Source organism: Geotrypetes seraphini, chromosome 7, assembly GCF_902459505.1.
Source record: "Geotrypetes seraphini chromosome 7, aGeoSer1.1, whole genome shotgun sequence".
Taxonomy (NCBI): domain Eukaryota; kingdom Metazoa; phylum Chordata; class Amphibia; order Gymnophiona; family Dermophiidae; genus Geotrypetes; species Geotrypetes seraphini.
In genome coordinates, this window is record NC_047090.1 from 157,430,700 (window position 1) to 157,447,266 (window position 16,567).

The following is a 16,567-nucleotide window of genomic DNA, read 5'->3' on the forward strand; positions in this document are numbered from 1 at the left end:
TCAATGCTGCTATCATTTTAAGTGGTCTCATTTTTCTTCATGGTGTGCTCGGCAAGCTCTGCTTCCAGATATGTGTACCTTGTCTTCAGTTCTGGATTAATTTTTACAACTTTCAGACTCAGGGCTAAAGACTACTTCAATTAGAGTGCAAGATAAATCTTTGGCTACACACCCATTAGTTTACAAGTTGATGATGGGACTGATGCACACACAACCACCAATCGAAGCTCCTCCAGTTTCTTGGGACCTTGTTGTTATACTTTCCACTCTCATGAAGCCACTGTTTGAGCCATTAACTTCTTCGTCACTCAAATATCTCATGTGGAAAGTGTTTTTTCTAGTCTGCTTCACTTCAGCTCGACATGTCCATGAACTTCAAGCACTAGTTTCAGACCCACCTTATACGATTTTCTACTCTGACAGAGTGGTTCTCCATACTCATCCCAAATTCCTCCCAAAAGTCATATTGGAATTTCACCTCAACCATTCTATAGTTCTGCCTATCTTCTTTTAAGACCATATGCACATCTGGGTAAAGTTGCTCTTTGTACATTGGACTGTAAATGTGCTTTAGCTTACAGCTTACTACCTGGATCAAACAAAGCCTTATATAACCTCAACTCAGCTTTTCCTCTCATTTGATCCTAACAGATTCAGAATTCTGGTTACCAAGAGGACAATTTCTTTTTTTAAATAAGATCACTTTTATTGAAATTTTTTTCATAATATAATCCAAAAGACCATATAGTAAAATTAGCAACACCACCCCAACAATAGATAGAGGATTACTGCACAGGTCATGGACCTGTTGGGCTGCCGCATGAGCGGACTGCTGGGCACAATGGACCTCAGGTCTGACCCAGCAGAGGCATTGCTTATGTTCTTATGTTCCCACCCATGCTGCAACTTCTGGTGGTAAGGCAGCCTGATAATAAAGAAAAAGTTTTGGAACTCCCATCCTTCCCCTCTGTTTTGCTTGAAATAAAATGACCCGTCGTACCTCAGGAGGCTTATGTCTCCAAATATAGGCAAACACTTTTCTAGACAACTGGCGAAAAAATGCCCTGGGAATTGCAATAGGCAATGCCATGAAATAATACAGCAATTTAGGTGATAACAGCATTTTTACAGCTGTAATTCTCCCCCATCCATCCAATTGTCATCCCCTCCCATCAATTTAATTCCTGAAACAATTGATTCTGCAGAGCTGGAAAATTAGCACTAAATAAGTAGACAAGATCTGCCATTAACTGAACCCCTAGATATTTGATAGATTTATGCATCCAGCAAAAAGGGAATAGGGATTGCAACTCTTGAACCTGCTGCACACTTAATGTAAGGTTTAAGATCTCCGATTTTTCCATGTTAATATAGAAACCCAATGCCATACATTGATAAGACCTGCATCAACTCAGTCAAAAATTTTGTTGGGTCGCTCATAAACAATAAAACATCTTCTGCAAAAAGTAAGAGCTTATAGGACATGTTCTGCACCTGCAAGCCCTGGATAGCCGGATTAGCATGAATCAAGCAAGCCGAAGGTTTCATTGCTATGGCAAATTGTAGCGGGGACTTGGGACTTCCCTGTCTGGTACCCCTCAACAATGTCAGGGTTCTGATCTGATTCCTACCTGCCTACTCGGATCCATCGCTCCCGCTGTGATCCCTCACATCTGTCACATCTTCAACCTTTCACTCGCCACTTCTACAGTTCCTGATGTCTTCAAACATGCTGTAGTTACGCCTCTATTTAAAAAGCCCTCACTTGACCCTGGATCCCACTTCAACTACCGCCCTATCTCTCTCCTCCCCTTTCTATCCAAACTACTCGAACGTGCTGTTCACCACCGTTGCTTGGACTTCCTTTCCTCTCATAATATTCTTGACCCGCTTCAATCGAGCTTTCGCCCTCTTCACTCTACTGAAACTGCTGTTGCTAAAGTCTCTAACTACCTGCTCCTGGCCAAATCTAATGGACTATAATCTATCCTCATTCTTCTCGATCTGTCTGCTGCCTTCGACACTGTTGATTACCGCCTCCTCCTCGAAGTGTTGTCCTCGCTGGGATTTCGGGGTTCTGCTCTCTCCTGGTTTTCTTCTTATCTCTCTTGTACCTTCAGCGTATGTTACAGTGGATCCTCCTCTGCTGCCATCCTGCTGTCTATCTGGTTACCCCAAGGCTCTGTCCTGGGCCCTCTCCTCTTTTCCATATATACCTGCTCTCTTGGTATGCTGATCTCCTCTCATGGTTTTCAATATCACCTCTATGCTGATGACTCCCAGATCTACCTCTCCACGCCGGATATCTCTACGGGAGTTCCGGCCCGAATTTCAGCCTGCCCATCCGACATTGCTGCTTGGATGTCTCGCTGTCAGCTCAAACTGAATATGGCTAAAACTGAACTCCTTATCTTTCTACCTAAACTCTCCTCCCACCTCCTGCCATTATCTATTTCAGTGAATAAAGCTATCCTCCTCCCTGTCTCATCAGCTCGCAACCTTGGGGTGATCTTTGACTCCTCTCTCTCTCCTTCTCTGCTCATATCCAACAGACCGCCAAATCCTGTCGCTTTCTCCTCTATAATATTACCAAAATCCATCCTCTTCTCTCTGAACATACAACCAAAACCCTTGCCAATGCTCTCGTCACCTCGCACTTAGACTACTGCAGCGTACTTCTCTCGGGCCTCCCGCTTGCCCACCCCTCGCCTCTTCAGTCTGTTCAAAATGCTGCTGTGCAACTCATATTCCGTGAGAGCCGCTATTCTCACATTACCCCTCTCCTCAAGTCACTTCATTGGCTCCCTGTTCATCTCTGAATACAGTTTAAACTCCTCTTGCTGACTTATAAGTGTGCTCGCTCTGAAGCCCCTCCCATATCTCTCTTCACTTATCTCTGTGCTCCTCCCCGTGATCTCCGTTCGTCGGGCAAGCCCCTCTTATCTGTACCCTTCTCTTCCACTGCCAACTCCAGACTCCGTCCCTTCTTTCTTGTGGTGCCGTATGCCTGGAACAGGCTACCTGAATTCATACGTCATGCTCCTTCCCTGGCAGCGTTCAAATCCAAGCTAAGAGCCTACTTTTTTGAATCTGTTTTCAATTCCTAACTCCCACTCACTGCTGTTAGATACCTATACCTACTGTATCATTTCCTCTACCATAATCTCCCCAACCCCGAAATGTCTATTGTATGTTTAAATGCACAGTGCTGCGTACACTTTTCAGCGCTTTAGAAACAATAAATAGTAGTAGTAATAATAAAGAAATCCATTTTAAGAATTGTTCTCCAAATCCTATTTTCTCTAGAACCCCAAACAGGAATTTCCAACTGACTATCAAAAGCCAACAGCTGTTTTTATATAAGATATTTGGTTATGGAGGGCTTGTTTTTTAAGTTTCTGAGCTAGAAGATGGCCAGCTTTATTACCGAATTCGAAATATATTTGCTTGGTTTTCTGAAGCACCAAAGTCACATCCACTAATTCCAAGGCCTGCAATTGTATCTTTAAAAATCATGCTTCTTATCCTGCTCAATGTGCGTCAACAGTTGACTCCTTCCGATCCCCTCCAAGTCCTCAAGGGCCTCCCTAATACCCCGCTCCTTCAATGATCTCAAACGCTTGTACCGATAATCGATAATTTTGCCCTGCACTACTGCTTTTAATGCCTCCTTAATATCTATATCATTAAATTCCAAATATTCTGTAATAGCTTTAGATAATGCTTCCACATTAGCCAGATAACATAAGAACATAAGAGATGCCGCTGCTGGGTCAGACCAGTGGTCCCTCGCGCCCAGCAGTCCACTCGAGCATCATTGAATCTCCAGGGAGGCTTCAGACACAATTCTCCCATGCCTCACAATACCAATAACACAGGACAATGGTCTGACAGAGTACTGCTCACTATTTGATAGGATCGTATCCTAGTAACATAGTAAATGACGGCAGATAAAGTCCAGAACGGTCCATCCAGTCTGCCCATTAGTTATACCCATTAAAAATACATGATTAATTTAACTTGTCTCTTTGATATTTCTGGGTCTTAGACTGTAAAGTCCACCTGGTATTGTCCTAGGTTCCAAATGCTGAGTTGCTGTCCAAGCTCACTCCAGCCTATCCAACCATCCTGTTTGCAGGATATCTACCATAAATTCTGGCCAGTAACATCCTCATGTTCCAAGTTAGTGGAGTTCCCATTGATGCCATCCCCAGCCCAATCCTACACCAAATCATCACGTATGGGACATAGACCATACAAGTCTGTCCAGTTCCAGCCTTGGCTCTTTAATTTACATTCTTTGTTTTCTAATTAGAGGTCCTCTATGTTTATCCCACGCTTTTTTTAATTCCATCACCGTTTTCTTCTCCACCACTTCCCTCGGAAGGGCATTCCAGGCATCTACCACCCTCTCTGTGAAAAAGAATTTCCTAATATTGCTTCTTCTTCCCCGCAACCTGAAATTATGCCCTCTAGTTTTACCACTTTCTCTTCTCTGGAAAAGATTTGATTCTATATTAATACCTTTCAAGTATTTAAATGTCTGTATCATATCTCCCCCTGTCCCTCCTCTCCTCCAGAGTATACATATTTAGGTCTTCCAGTCTCTTCTCATACTTCTTTTGGTTCAAACCCCTTACCATTTTCGTTGCCTTCTTCTGGACCTCTTCAAGTCTTTTTATATCCTTCACCAGATACGGCCTCCAAAACTGAATGCATTACTCCAAGTGCGGCCTCACCAACGACCTATACAGGGACATCAACACCTTCCTTCTTCTGTTGGTGATTCCTCTTTCTATACAGCCTAGCATCCTTCTGGCTACAACCACCGCCTTATCACATTGTCTAGATGCTTTTAGATCCTCAGACAAAATCACCCCAAAACGATCGCTTTCCCAAACACAGATCAATTCACGAATAGGAAACATGCACCTGCGAAAAATACGTATAGATCCGTTCAGTAGGGTGGACCCTTCTCCATAAATCACAAAGATCCCAATGGCACAAGAGAGATCAAAGGCTGTACCTATCCGATTTCCCATAATGAACCTTAGGAGTGGAGTTATCTAATTTAGGTTCCAGAGTTAAATTAAAATCTCCACCCATTAGTAAAGGTTCTTCTAAATTCTTCTGGATACAAAGTTCAAGTTTTTGAAGAAATGCCCTCTGATTTTCATTGGGCGCATACACATTAACCAAGGTAAACCAGTTGCACGCAATCTTGGACACCAGAATTATAAATCTACCCTCAGTATTCCGAATAACCTTTTTTGCATTCTAGCTGTATCTTTTTTGCGATAATATTACTTACTCCCCTAGATTTGCTATGCTTGGACTGGGCTACCTTTGTAAGGTTGAGACACAGCACACAAGGTTTGAGCAATAGCAGCCTCAGTTGTTTTCCTCCGTTCCACTTCTGGTGAAGACATCTGTAAGGCTGCCACCTGTTTTTCTATACACACTTTCACATCCCATTACTGTTTGGAGTCTCATTCTAGACAGGATGTCTGGGGTGGTACTTGGAGAGACCTCCCAGGAAAAGGACTTGGGAGTTCTGATCAACAAGTCGATGAAGCCGTCCACACAATGTACGGCGGCAGCAAAAAGGGCAAACAGAATGCTAGGAATGATAAAGAAGGGGATCATGAACAGATCAGAGAAGGTTATCATGCCGCTGTACTGGGCCATGGTACGCCCTCACCTGGAGTACTGCATCCAGCACTGGTCGCTATACCTGAAGAAGGACACGGTACTACTCGAAAGGGTCCAGAGAAGAGCGACTAAGATGGTTAAGGGGCTGGAGGAGCTGCCGTACAGCGAAAGATTAGAGAAACTGGGCCTCTTCTCTCTCGAACAGAGGAGATTGAGAGGGGACATGATCGAAACATTCAAGGTACTGAAGGGGGATAGACTTAGTAGATAAAGACAGGTTGTTCACCCTCTCCAAGGTAGGGAGAACAAGAGGGCACTCTCTAAAGTTGAAAGGGGATAGATTCTGTACAAACGTAAGGAAGTTCTTCTTCACCCAGAGAGTGGTAGAAAGCTGGAACATCCTTCCAGAAGCTGTTATAGGGGAAAACACCCTCCAAGGATTCAAGACAAAGTTAGACAAGTTTCTGTTGAACAAGAACGTGCGCTGGTAGGGCTAGTCTCAGTTAGGGTGCTGGTCTTAGACCAGAGGGCCGCCGCGTGAGCGGACTGCTGGGCATGATGGACCACTGGTCTGACTCAGCAGTGGCAATTCTTATGTTCTTAGGACAGTTGGTTCGGCCAAGCAGTTCTTCAAAATTTGTTTTCTACATAAGTACCAACTTCCCTCCATCCCTTTCACAGTAGCTTGGAAGTCCCATCTGTGAGAATATGCTTTCTTGGGATAAAGCACAGTTACTTACCTGTAACCAGGTGTTATCCAGGGACAGCATATTCTCACAACTCTCCCTCCTCCCCTAGTTGGCTTCTTCGCTTTTTTTTTTTTTTTTTTTTTTAACTAAACTGCCAACTAGGGGAGGAGGGAGAGTTGTGAGCCGACGTCAGTGAAAAGGCATTGTGCATGCGCAGTATGGCCTTCTTGAGACTGTTCAAGAGTTAAAGTGATAGTACACTTTTAGACCATCTGTACCATGCTCCGTGGATGACGTCACCCATCTGTGAGAATATGTGTCTGCTGTCCCTGGATAATACCTGTTACAGGTAAGTAACTGTTCTTTTTTTTTTTTTTTTAATAATTCTTTATTCATTTTAAAACTTTCATCAAGTGTACAAATATTCATAATAAACACAATTAGTCTGAGCACTTGAACATCTTATCATTATAACTTATAAGTAGAAATGTAACCCTCACCCCACCCTCCCTCAAATCCCTCTATTCATTATAAGATCATATATTTGAAACCCTCCCCCCACCCAATACTGAATGATGTATAATTAATAGAAAAATGGCATCTAATCATGACAGAAAGATGTAACTGTTCTTTATATTCAGCTGAATACTGTGGAAGCTATCTTTGGCTTTAAGTGTTGCTGTATTCTTCTTTTACAGATGATATTAACTGTGTTCCTAAGTAACAATGAACAAATTTTGACAGAGGTTCCTATCACACCAGAAACTACTTGTCGAGATGTAGTTGAGTTCTGCAGAGAACCCGGTGAAACAGGTTGCCATCTAGCAGAAGTGTGGCGTGGAAATGGTAAGGACCATTATTTCAAATCCTGTTTAGGCTTTTGCGTATTTGTGTGGTGGGTTTGATAATTAAGCTTAAGAAATAAATATTGTGCAGGCACTACTGCTTACGATTCATTTCACCAATTTGGAGTGAGGTACATATTGTCTGGAAGTCAACTGCACAGATTAAAAAGAAAACACTGTGGGCTTTATAAAGAACATATCATGGTACGAAGTAACGGATGTAGCGGTATATAAGAAATAAATTACATTACATTACATTACTCTTAACCAATTCATTCCTTGTTTGGTTGTATTAAAATTTTTTAAAAATAGTTTAAAAAATGAGTAATATAATTCATGCCATAAATCATAAATTGATTATTTTTTTTATTTTTGTTTTATAGAGCATTAAAATGGTGCACTAAAAGCTCACTGGAGTGATGGTTGCTGTTGAGTTTTGAACCATGTTGTGATCTAATTTTTATCTCTATTATTTTTTTTTAACTTGAAGAAAAGGGGATAAGCAAACAAATCCAGAAGGAACTCGATGTATTAAAAAAATATATACAAAGCTATCAAACCAATCATGAGCCTCCTACAACAAATAGATTGCCATTCTCAACCTCCCCACTTCTACCACCCTCCCTTTCCAGGGCATACTAGATGTGATGTTGGGTGTTAGGCAAAATCACTTCCTTGAACACATTACTGAAAACCAGCAAAATTGTTTATGCCATGCCTCAGAGACCGAGTATTCAGGCAACAACTGCTAGATACTTGTTTCGGTCAGAGTCTCAATCACTGGCAAATGGCATGTAGTATAAGTACTAAATTTTTGTTTTTATCAACTTTTTTTAAACTTTTAAGTTTTTCTTTCAATAAATTATTGTATGAGATTTTTTAAAGCAGATGTAATAACATCTTTTTGGACATCAAATATCATGAGAATTACATCCGATAGTGCATATATTTTAAAACAAAAGCACTTATCTTTTAGTGGTGTTTGCACTGTTTTAATCCCAACGGGGCCACCGTTTCACCTGGAATGGCTTCATCAGGGGAAAGAAGTGGACAATGCCTGTAACAGATAACAAATCATTAAAGTTTAAACATTATCAGGATATTTGAAAGTAAACTACGTTATTAAACTTTATGTGTTAAATTCATCAGCAAACTTACGGAACCGAGGTTAACCTTAGCGTATAATTCTCAAAGATGGCATCGGTACAAACCAACGCTGAGCCATTTAAATTACCCGCTGAACAGGTGCCGGTACGACATCATTTGCGTGAAAAACGTCAAGAACGTCATGATGTAAACAAGGCAGGAGAAATGCAAAAAAAATTGACCAATTCCTAAAATTTGAAATTCCAAAGTGCAAATCGTATATAAGAGATTCCAAAGATTTTCTCAAAAAATTAGACTCTGTTGATTTCAATGAAGGACCGTTTATCATGGCAACTTTGGATGTATCTTCATTATACACTTCCATCCCACAACAAGATGCCATTGATGTCATCAAAAATGTATTAAACCACAACTTGTTCCCACCGAATTTCTAGTCTCCCTAGCTACTTTAGCTATGCGTGAAAATTTTTTTGATTTTGAGGGGACTCTCTTCAAACAAATACAAGGTGTGGCCATGGGGGCGACTTTTGCCCCTTCGGTGGCCAATCTGTTCATGATATCATTCGAAAAAAATTGGATCGAACAATCTCCCTTTGAACAACTCATTTACATCTGGTGGAGATATATTGATGACGTCTTTCTTTTATGGAAGGGCTCAGAGATTCAATTAAAAGCTTTTGTGGTTTGGCTCAATACATGCAATATGAATATTCAATTTACTTTTTCATATTCACTGACACGGATTCACTATCTTGATATTGAAGTCATCATTGAACATCAAACATTTATTACACGCACTTATGAGAAACCTTTGGCTAAAAATACGTTTTTAGAATATTCGAGCTGTCACCCCAAACATTTAAAAAACAGTCTTCCTTTTTCACAGATGCTCAGATTGCGACGTAATTGTACATTACAGTCTGAATTTAAAATTCAAGCCAAATATCTGAGCAACAAGTTGAAAGCTAGAGGCTATCCTTCACGCATTATAAAAAATGCGTATAGAAGGGCCAAGTATAATAACAGAGACTTGCTATTGAATGATTATAAACAAGATGTTTCTTTAGATGATCCTTGCACTACGTGTGTTTTAAAACACTCGTCAAATAGTTCACAATTGACAAAAATCATCAGGAAACACTGGGGAATCGTACAATCGCTCCCAAGCTTCAGTACAAACAGAATACGTTTTGCTTACTCCAGGGGAAAAAATCTGAAGGAATTTTTAAATATTACTGGGATCCAAGAACAAGGTATCACACCTGTTTCATCAGGTCACTACAAATGTGGCCATTGCACCTACTGTGATTTTTCCATTTCAACAAAAGAATTTGTTAATCCTCTCAACCAGATCAGTTATAAAATTAAACATTTTAGCACATGCCAGTCAGATCATGTTGTCTACGTCATTATGTGCTCCTGCCCAAAGATCTATGTTGGCATGACCACAAGACCATTTAGAACTCGTCTTGCCGAACACAAATCCAACATTAAAAGAATGCAGTACAAGGAACCATTAGTGCAACACTGTAAGGATGCCTCTCATTCTTTTCATAATCTCAAAGGACTAGTCATTGATGTCATTAAGAAGAAGAATAGAGGAGGCGACAGAGTTGCAGCACTTAAACGGCGTGAAACCTATTGGATATTCACCTTACAATCCTTACATCCCATGGGCTTGAATGACAAGATCGACTGGTCTGCTTACTATTGATTTTCAATATCAACGTATATCAATGCAATTTTTACTTTTTGCTTTGTTTTTTTGACTGGTCTGTGCAGCACGTTTGGCCTTTGGAGGCTGAAGATAAAAATTTTTTTTTGCATTTCTCCTGCCTTGTTTACATCATGACATTCTTGACGTCTTGCACGCAAATGACGTCGTACCGGCACCTGTTCAGCGGGTAATTTAAATGGCTCAGCGTTGGTTTGTACCGACGCCATCTTTGAGAATTATACGCTAAGGTTAACCTCGGTTCCGTAAGTTTGCTGATGAATTTAATACATAAAGTTTAATAACGTAGTTTACTTTCAAATATCCTGATAATGTTAAACTTTAATGATTTGTTATCTGTTACAGGCATTGTCCACTTCTTTCCCCTGATGAAGCCATTCCAGGTGAAACGGTGGCCCCGTTGGGATTAAAACAGTGCAAACACCACTAAAAGATAAGTGCTTTTGTTTTAAAATATATGCACTATTGGATGTAATTCTCATGATATTTGATGTCCAAAAAGATGTTATTACATCTGCTTTAAAAAATCTCATACAATAATTTATTGAAAGAAAAACTTAAAAGTTTAAAAAAGTTGATAAAAACAAAAATTTAGTACTTATACTACATGCCATTTGCCAGTGATTGAGACTCTGACTGAAACAAGTATCTAGCAGTTGTTGCCTGAATACTCAGTCTCTGAGGCATGGCATAAACAATTTTGCTGGTTTTCAATAATGTGTTCAAGGAAGTGATTTTGTATATTCATTTGGAATTGTACACTTCTCTAGTATTTGCAATTTGGATGTTGGGTGTTAGGCCCAGATTCTCAAAAGTTTAATGGTGTCGCTAAACTGTTTTCTAACGGTGTAGCCTGCACACATTTTAGAGGCGGATTGTCAAAGTGGCTTATCTCTGTTTTTAGCGAGGTTTGTAGCAGTCTCCAACACTGACATGCAAATGGGCTCTTCAGTATTAAAATGAACATTTTGGTGGATTCTTTAAAATTGCTGAGCCATTTTCCAAGAGTGGCATTGGCTTTTGGCGACAAAAATCAGCGACTGGTCCAGAGGTGCCAGTACAGTGAAAACCCTGGCATAGCAATGTCAGAGACTGCTAGAAAAGCCATTTTGAGAAGTTCCCCCCCACAGCAGCGGGAGAGATGCTCATTCTCTCCCGTTGCCACATAATACCCTCCTTGCAGTGGCAAGCCGATTAGATGATTTGTCACGGGAGTAATACTTTACACCAAGCCAGAAATAGAAATCCAGATAGATTCAAGAGTCAGTCCTACAGGTTTATTCGTCAGCTACCTTGCCTAAGCAAGTTTCCTTCATATCCTGCAACCCCTCACAAAGTTTCCACTAAGAGTTGCATATAAATGAATTGTTATGTTATGTTACATATTGTAGACCAAGAAGCTTGTTGCTACCAGTTGAGGAGGGAGTAATCTTAGCTCCAGGCTCAAAGTAATCTTATCTTGTCCCAAGGAGTGTTCTTGGCCTCCACCTAACTGGGCAACTTCCAGCGGGGGATTGCTCCAATCAATTGTTTTCCTTGATTTCAATACAAAGGAATCAATTGGTCCGGAAATAGCAGGAGTTGGAGCAGAAGGCTGAGTTGCACTCCTTTTCTGGCTGCCTTTTCCCTATAAATAGAGTCAGCAAAACTGCAAAGATGCTGATAGCAGTCAGCAGATAGCGACCCTTTAGTACTTGCTTGTAGTGAATGAAAAATTATAAGGACATGATTACAAAAGAATGTTAGAGATTATGGGAAGTGAAAGAATGTAGCTGAAGACCAGGTCAAAAACAGACAGATTTTTAAATTATGTACTCTGAAGTTCTGGTGGCAAATAGAAACAGAGAACACAGAACAGAAATATTTGCTAAGCAATTTTAGCCTTATCTTTATCAGCTTCTACATAGTTCTCATCTTCATCTTTGAGTCTTACAATATCACTTTTGCACTTCTTCTATCACTAACGTATCTAAAAAAAAGTATTGCCCTCCTCCTCATTTTACCATGTTGGCTATTTTTTCTTTCATTTGCATCTTTGCTTTCCTGACTACTCTACCACCTTCTCTTAACTTTTCCAGATATTTTTGCCTGTCTTTCTCTTTCTATTATCTTTTGTAGTTTATGAAGCCTAGCCTCTTATTCCTGACCTTTTAAGCTACTACATGTGAGAACCAAAGGGGCTGCCTTTTCCTCTTTTGCTTACTTTCCTTACAGAATAGAAACATAGAAACATAGAAATAGACGGCAGATAAGGGCCCACGGCCCATCTAGTCTGCCCACCTTAATGTCCCTCCCCTACCTTTGCCCTGTGAATAGATCCCATGTGCCGATCCCATTTTGCCTTAAAATCAGGCACGCTGCTGGCCTCAATCACCTGTAGTGGAAGACTATTCCAGCGATCAACCACTCTTCAGTGTAAAAAGAATTTCCTGGTGTCACTCGTAGTTTTCCGCCCCTGATTTTCAACAGATGCCCTCTTGTTGTCGTGGGACCCTTGAAAAAGAAGATATCTTCCTCCGCCTCGATGCGGCCCGTAAGATACTTGAACGTCTCGATCATGTCTCCCCTCTCTCTGCGCTCCTCGAGCGAGTATAGCTGTAATTTGTCAAGCCGTTTTTCGTATGGTAGATCCTTGAGTCCCGAGACCATCCGGGTGGCCATTCTTTGCAGAATGGTGATCACTAGATGCCAGATGTAAAGATAAACAAACAAGTAATAGTTGGAATTGATTTTTTTCAGACAAACAATATACATCTATGAATAGCTTTAGAGATCTCAGCTCTCTTTATAATGGTACTGTGGATGGGCAGACTTTTATCTGCTGTCATGTTTCTATGTTTATCATGTCAGTGAAAGTACAAAAGCTTAAAACAATTTCTTAATTTGTCTAGAACGCCCTATACCTTATGATCACATGATGTATGAACATCTTCAGAAATGGGGTCCCCGCAAGGAAGAGGTCAAATTTTTTCTTCGGCATGAAGATTCACCAGCTGAAAACAATGAGCAGGGCAAGTATCTGTATTTCATTGAAGAATTGCTCAATAATTTTATGGAGAGAGCAGACATATCTTTTGTTAATTTAAGATGGCAGAACAAATGTTAATATATTTTCTCCTAAACATGTTAGATTGATGTTCAAACTTCTCAGTTTGATAGGGCACATGTTTAATCCTGGTAAGTCCATACCTAAAAGATATACACACTATGGGCTCCTTTTACAAAGCTGCGTTAGCGGTTTAACACGCGTAATAGTGCGCTAGATGCTAAAGTCAGCATTGAGCTGGCGTTAGTTCTTGCCACTTAGCGCGGTTTTAGTGCGCGCTTAAAATCTGCGTGCGCTAAAACCGCTAACGGCTTCATAAAAGGAGCCCTATCTGTCAAAGTAGCCCTAAAGTATTACTATAAGATATTTTTTTTAATAAGTCTCATTAACATACCTTTTGTTTTCTGTTTATATTTTTAAAAAATTTAGATTCACAGTTAAGAATGTATAATTGGAAAGTCTTAGGGTAATTTAGATGCCAGAAAATAATTTTAATTCATCTCTAGAAGGGACTCTAGATATGTTTCTCATGCATTGTAGCTGCAGAAAGATGCAGTATAAACTTAATTATATTATACTGAATTGCCAATCACCATCCTGGATCTAAGGTAGTTGTTATGCTGCTGCTGTACTATTTGCCATCAAATGCCTTTAAGCTAGTAATATCACAAGTTATGAATATGAAAGCAGACTGCATGCTCAATGTGATGTACTTCCTGCAAGACTGCAGACCTCATTTGATCTCTGATTTTATTCCTTACTTACCTTAGAACTAAGGATCCTCTGTTCTTATTTACTCTTGGTGTTTTTAGTATTGGAATACAGTGATGTTCAACAATACAGGCAGTCTTATGTCAAACTCATACTTACGAACTGGGGTACTGCCAATTCATTCCTGTGCTAACACGCCCCTTCTTCCTCCCTTCCTGTCCCAACGTGACCCACCTCTTCCCTTCTGTGTCCTCATCATCCCCCTCTGTTCCATGTCCCAAATTTGTGCCTCCCGTATTTACCTCCTCTTGCTGGCTCCCTCCTCCCAACTGCACTTCTGTTGTCAAAGCCGCTAGCAGTAGCTCCAGCACGTGGTCCCCTGTCTTTGCAATGACATGATCGGTGGCTCGTATATGTGGTCCGCTGTCCCGGAAGACTTCCCTGTGACAATAATGGGCCACATCCTAGGGTGCTGAAGGAACTTAGGGAAGTTCTGGTAGCTCTGCTGACTGACCTTTTCAATGAGTCTCTAGAGTCAGGAGTGGTACAGGCAGAGTGGCGAAGGGCGGTTTTGGTCCCTCTCCACAAAAGTAGAAGTAAGAAAGAAGTAGGGAATTACAGGCCAGTAAGTGACTTCTGTGGTAAGCAAATTAATGGAAATACTTTTAAAACAGAGAATGGTCAGATCTGGAGGCAACATGGATTCACTAGAGGTAGGTCTTGTCAGACAAATCTGATCAATTTCTTTGACTGGGTGACCAGAGAATTGGATAGAGGATGTACACTAGATGTGGCGTATTTAGATTTTAGCAAAATCTTTGACAGATGTTCCGACACAGACGTCTAATAAATAAACTGAGTGCCCACGGGATGTGCCCCAAAGAGTGACGGGTTGGGTTAAGAACTGGTTGAGTGGAAGGCGACAGAGGTAGTGATCAATGGAGATCGCTGCTGAGGAAAGGGATGTTACCAGTGGTGGCCTCAAGGTTCTGTTCTTGGGCCTGTTCTTTTTAACATTTTTTTAAACGATATTGCTGAAGGGTTGTTGGGTAAGATTTGCCTCTTTGCAGATGATAACACAATCTGCAATAGAGTAGACACGCCGGATGGTGTGAATAACATGAAGAAAGACCTGGAGATGCTAAAGAATGGTCTGAAATTTGGCAGCTAAAATTTAATGGTAAAGAAATGCAAGGTCATGCATTTGGGCTGTAAAATCCAAGAGAACGGTACAGTTTAGGGGGTGATAGAACTTATGTGCACGACAAAAAGAGCGAGATTTGGGGTGATTGTATTGTGATGATCTTAAGGTGGTCAAACAGGTTGAAAAGGTGACGGCAAAAGCTAGGTAGGATGCTAGGTTGCATAGGGAGAGATATAACCAGTAGGAAAAATGGAGGTATTGATGCCCCTTTGGTGAGACCTCATTTAGAATATTGTGTACAATTCTGGAGGCCACACTTTCTAAAAGATATAAAAAGAATGAAGTCGGTACGCAGAGGAAGGCTACTAAAATGGTATGTGGTCTTCATCATAAGGTGTATGGGGACAGGCTTAAAGATCTCAATCTGTATACTTTGGAGGAAAGGCGGGAGAGGGGAGAGTATGATAGAGACGTTTAAATATCTATGTAATGTAAATGCGCAATGAGTTGAGTCTTTTTCATTTGAAAGGAAAAACTGCAATGAGAGGGCATAGGAATGAAGTTAAGAGGTGATAGGCTCTGGAGTAATCTAAGGAAATACTTTTTTACAGAAAGAAACATAGAGTATGCCTACTCAAGAACCCTGTAGCGACCCCACTTGTCTGTCCCATCGTCTCTTGAAGTTGAGCACGCCGCTGACCTCGACCACTTGGCGTGGAAGGCCATTCCATCGATCAATCACCCTTTCGGTGAAGAAGTATTTCCTGGTGTCCCCATGAAATCTTCCCCCCTTTAAGTTTTAGTGGATGCCCTCTTGTCGCCGTGGGACCCTTAAGAAAAAAAGATATCTTCCTCCACTTCGATGCAGGCCCGTGATGTATTTAAATGTTTCAATCATGTCCCCCCTTTCTCATGCGCTCCTCCGAGAGAATATAGGCACAGTCTGGTCAGACATTCCTCATAAAGGAGGATCCCTTAGTTCCTAGACCATCCTGGTGGGCATTACTTTGGATCGACTCCAGTCGCATTCACATCTTTCCGATAATGTCGGGCCACTCCAGAACTGGACACAGTACTCCAGGTGAGGTCTCACCATGGATCTGTACAATGGCAGTATGACTTCAGACTTTTGGGGTGGTAGAGTGCATGGAACAGTCCTCCCAGAAGAGGTGGTGGAAACAGAGACTGTCTGAATTCAAAAGAGCCTGGGATAGGTAATGTGGGATCTCTCAGAGAGATAAAGAGATAATGGTTTACTGCGGATGGGCAGACTAGATGGATTATTTGACCTTTATCTGCCATCATGTTTCTATGATGTTTCTAACCTATACAGAAGGTTTTGCAAAATAGAAAACTTTTTTTGAAGTGCCATGCTATATCACCAATCAAGTCCAGCATCCTGTTTCTGATGATGGCAAGTTTCTTCACTAAGTTGTATCTAAAACTAAACTAAACCTTAAGCTTATATACCGCATCCTCTGGCAGGTCCATAAAGTGGACAACAAGTACGAGGGGGCATTCGGAGAAACTGAAGGGAGATAGGTTCAAAACAAATGCAAGGAAGTTTTTTTTACCCAAAGGGGTCGTGGACACTTGGAATGCGCTACCGGAGGAAGTGATCAGGCAGAGTACGGTACA

The 16,567-nt window shown here is 41.0% G+C and overlaps 1 protein-coding gene across 5 annotated transcripts in view; it reads left to right on the forward strand.

Annotated features, from left to right (window-relative positions):
* Positions 1–16,567, forward strand: part of PPP1R13B (protein phosphatase 1 regulatory subunit 13B) — a 199,805-nt gene that overhangs the window by 39,463 nt on the left and 143,775 nt on the right. For all 5 annotated transcript variants that reach the window (XM_033952239.1, XM_033952240.1, XM_033952236.1 and 2 more), the window contains 2 exons: positions 7,040–7,187; positions 12,920–13,039. In XM_033952239.1, coding sequence (XP_033808130.1) covers positions 7,040–7,187; positions 12,920–13,039 — 268 coding nt within the window. The remainder of the gene's footprint in view (positions 1–7,039; positions 7,188–12,919; positions 13,040–16,567) is intronic.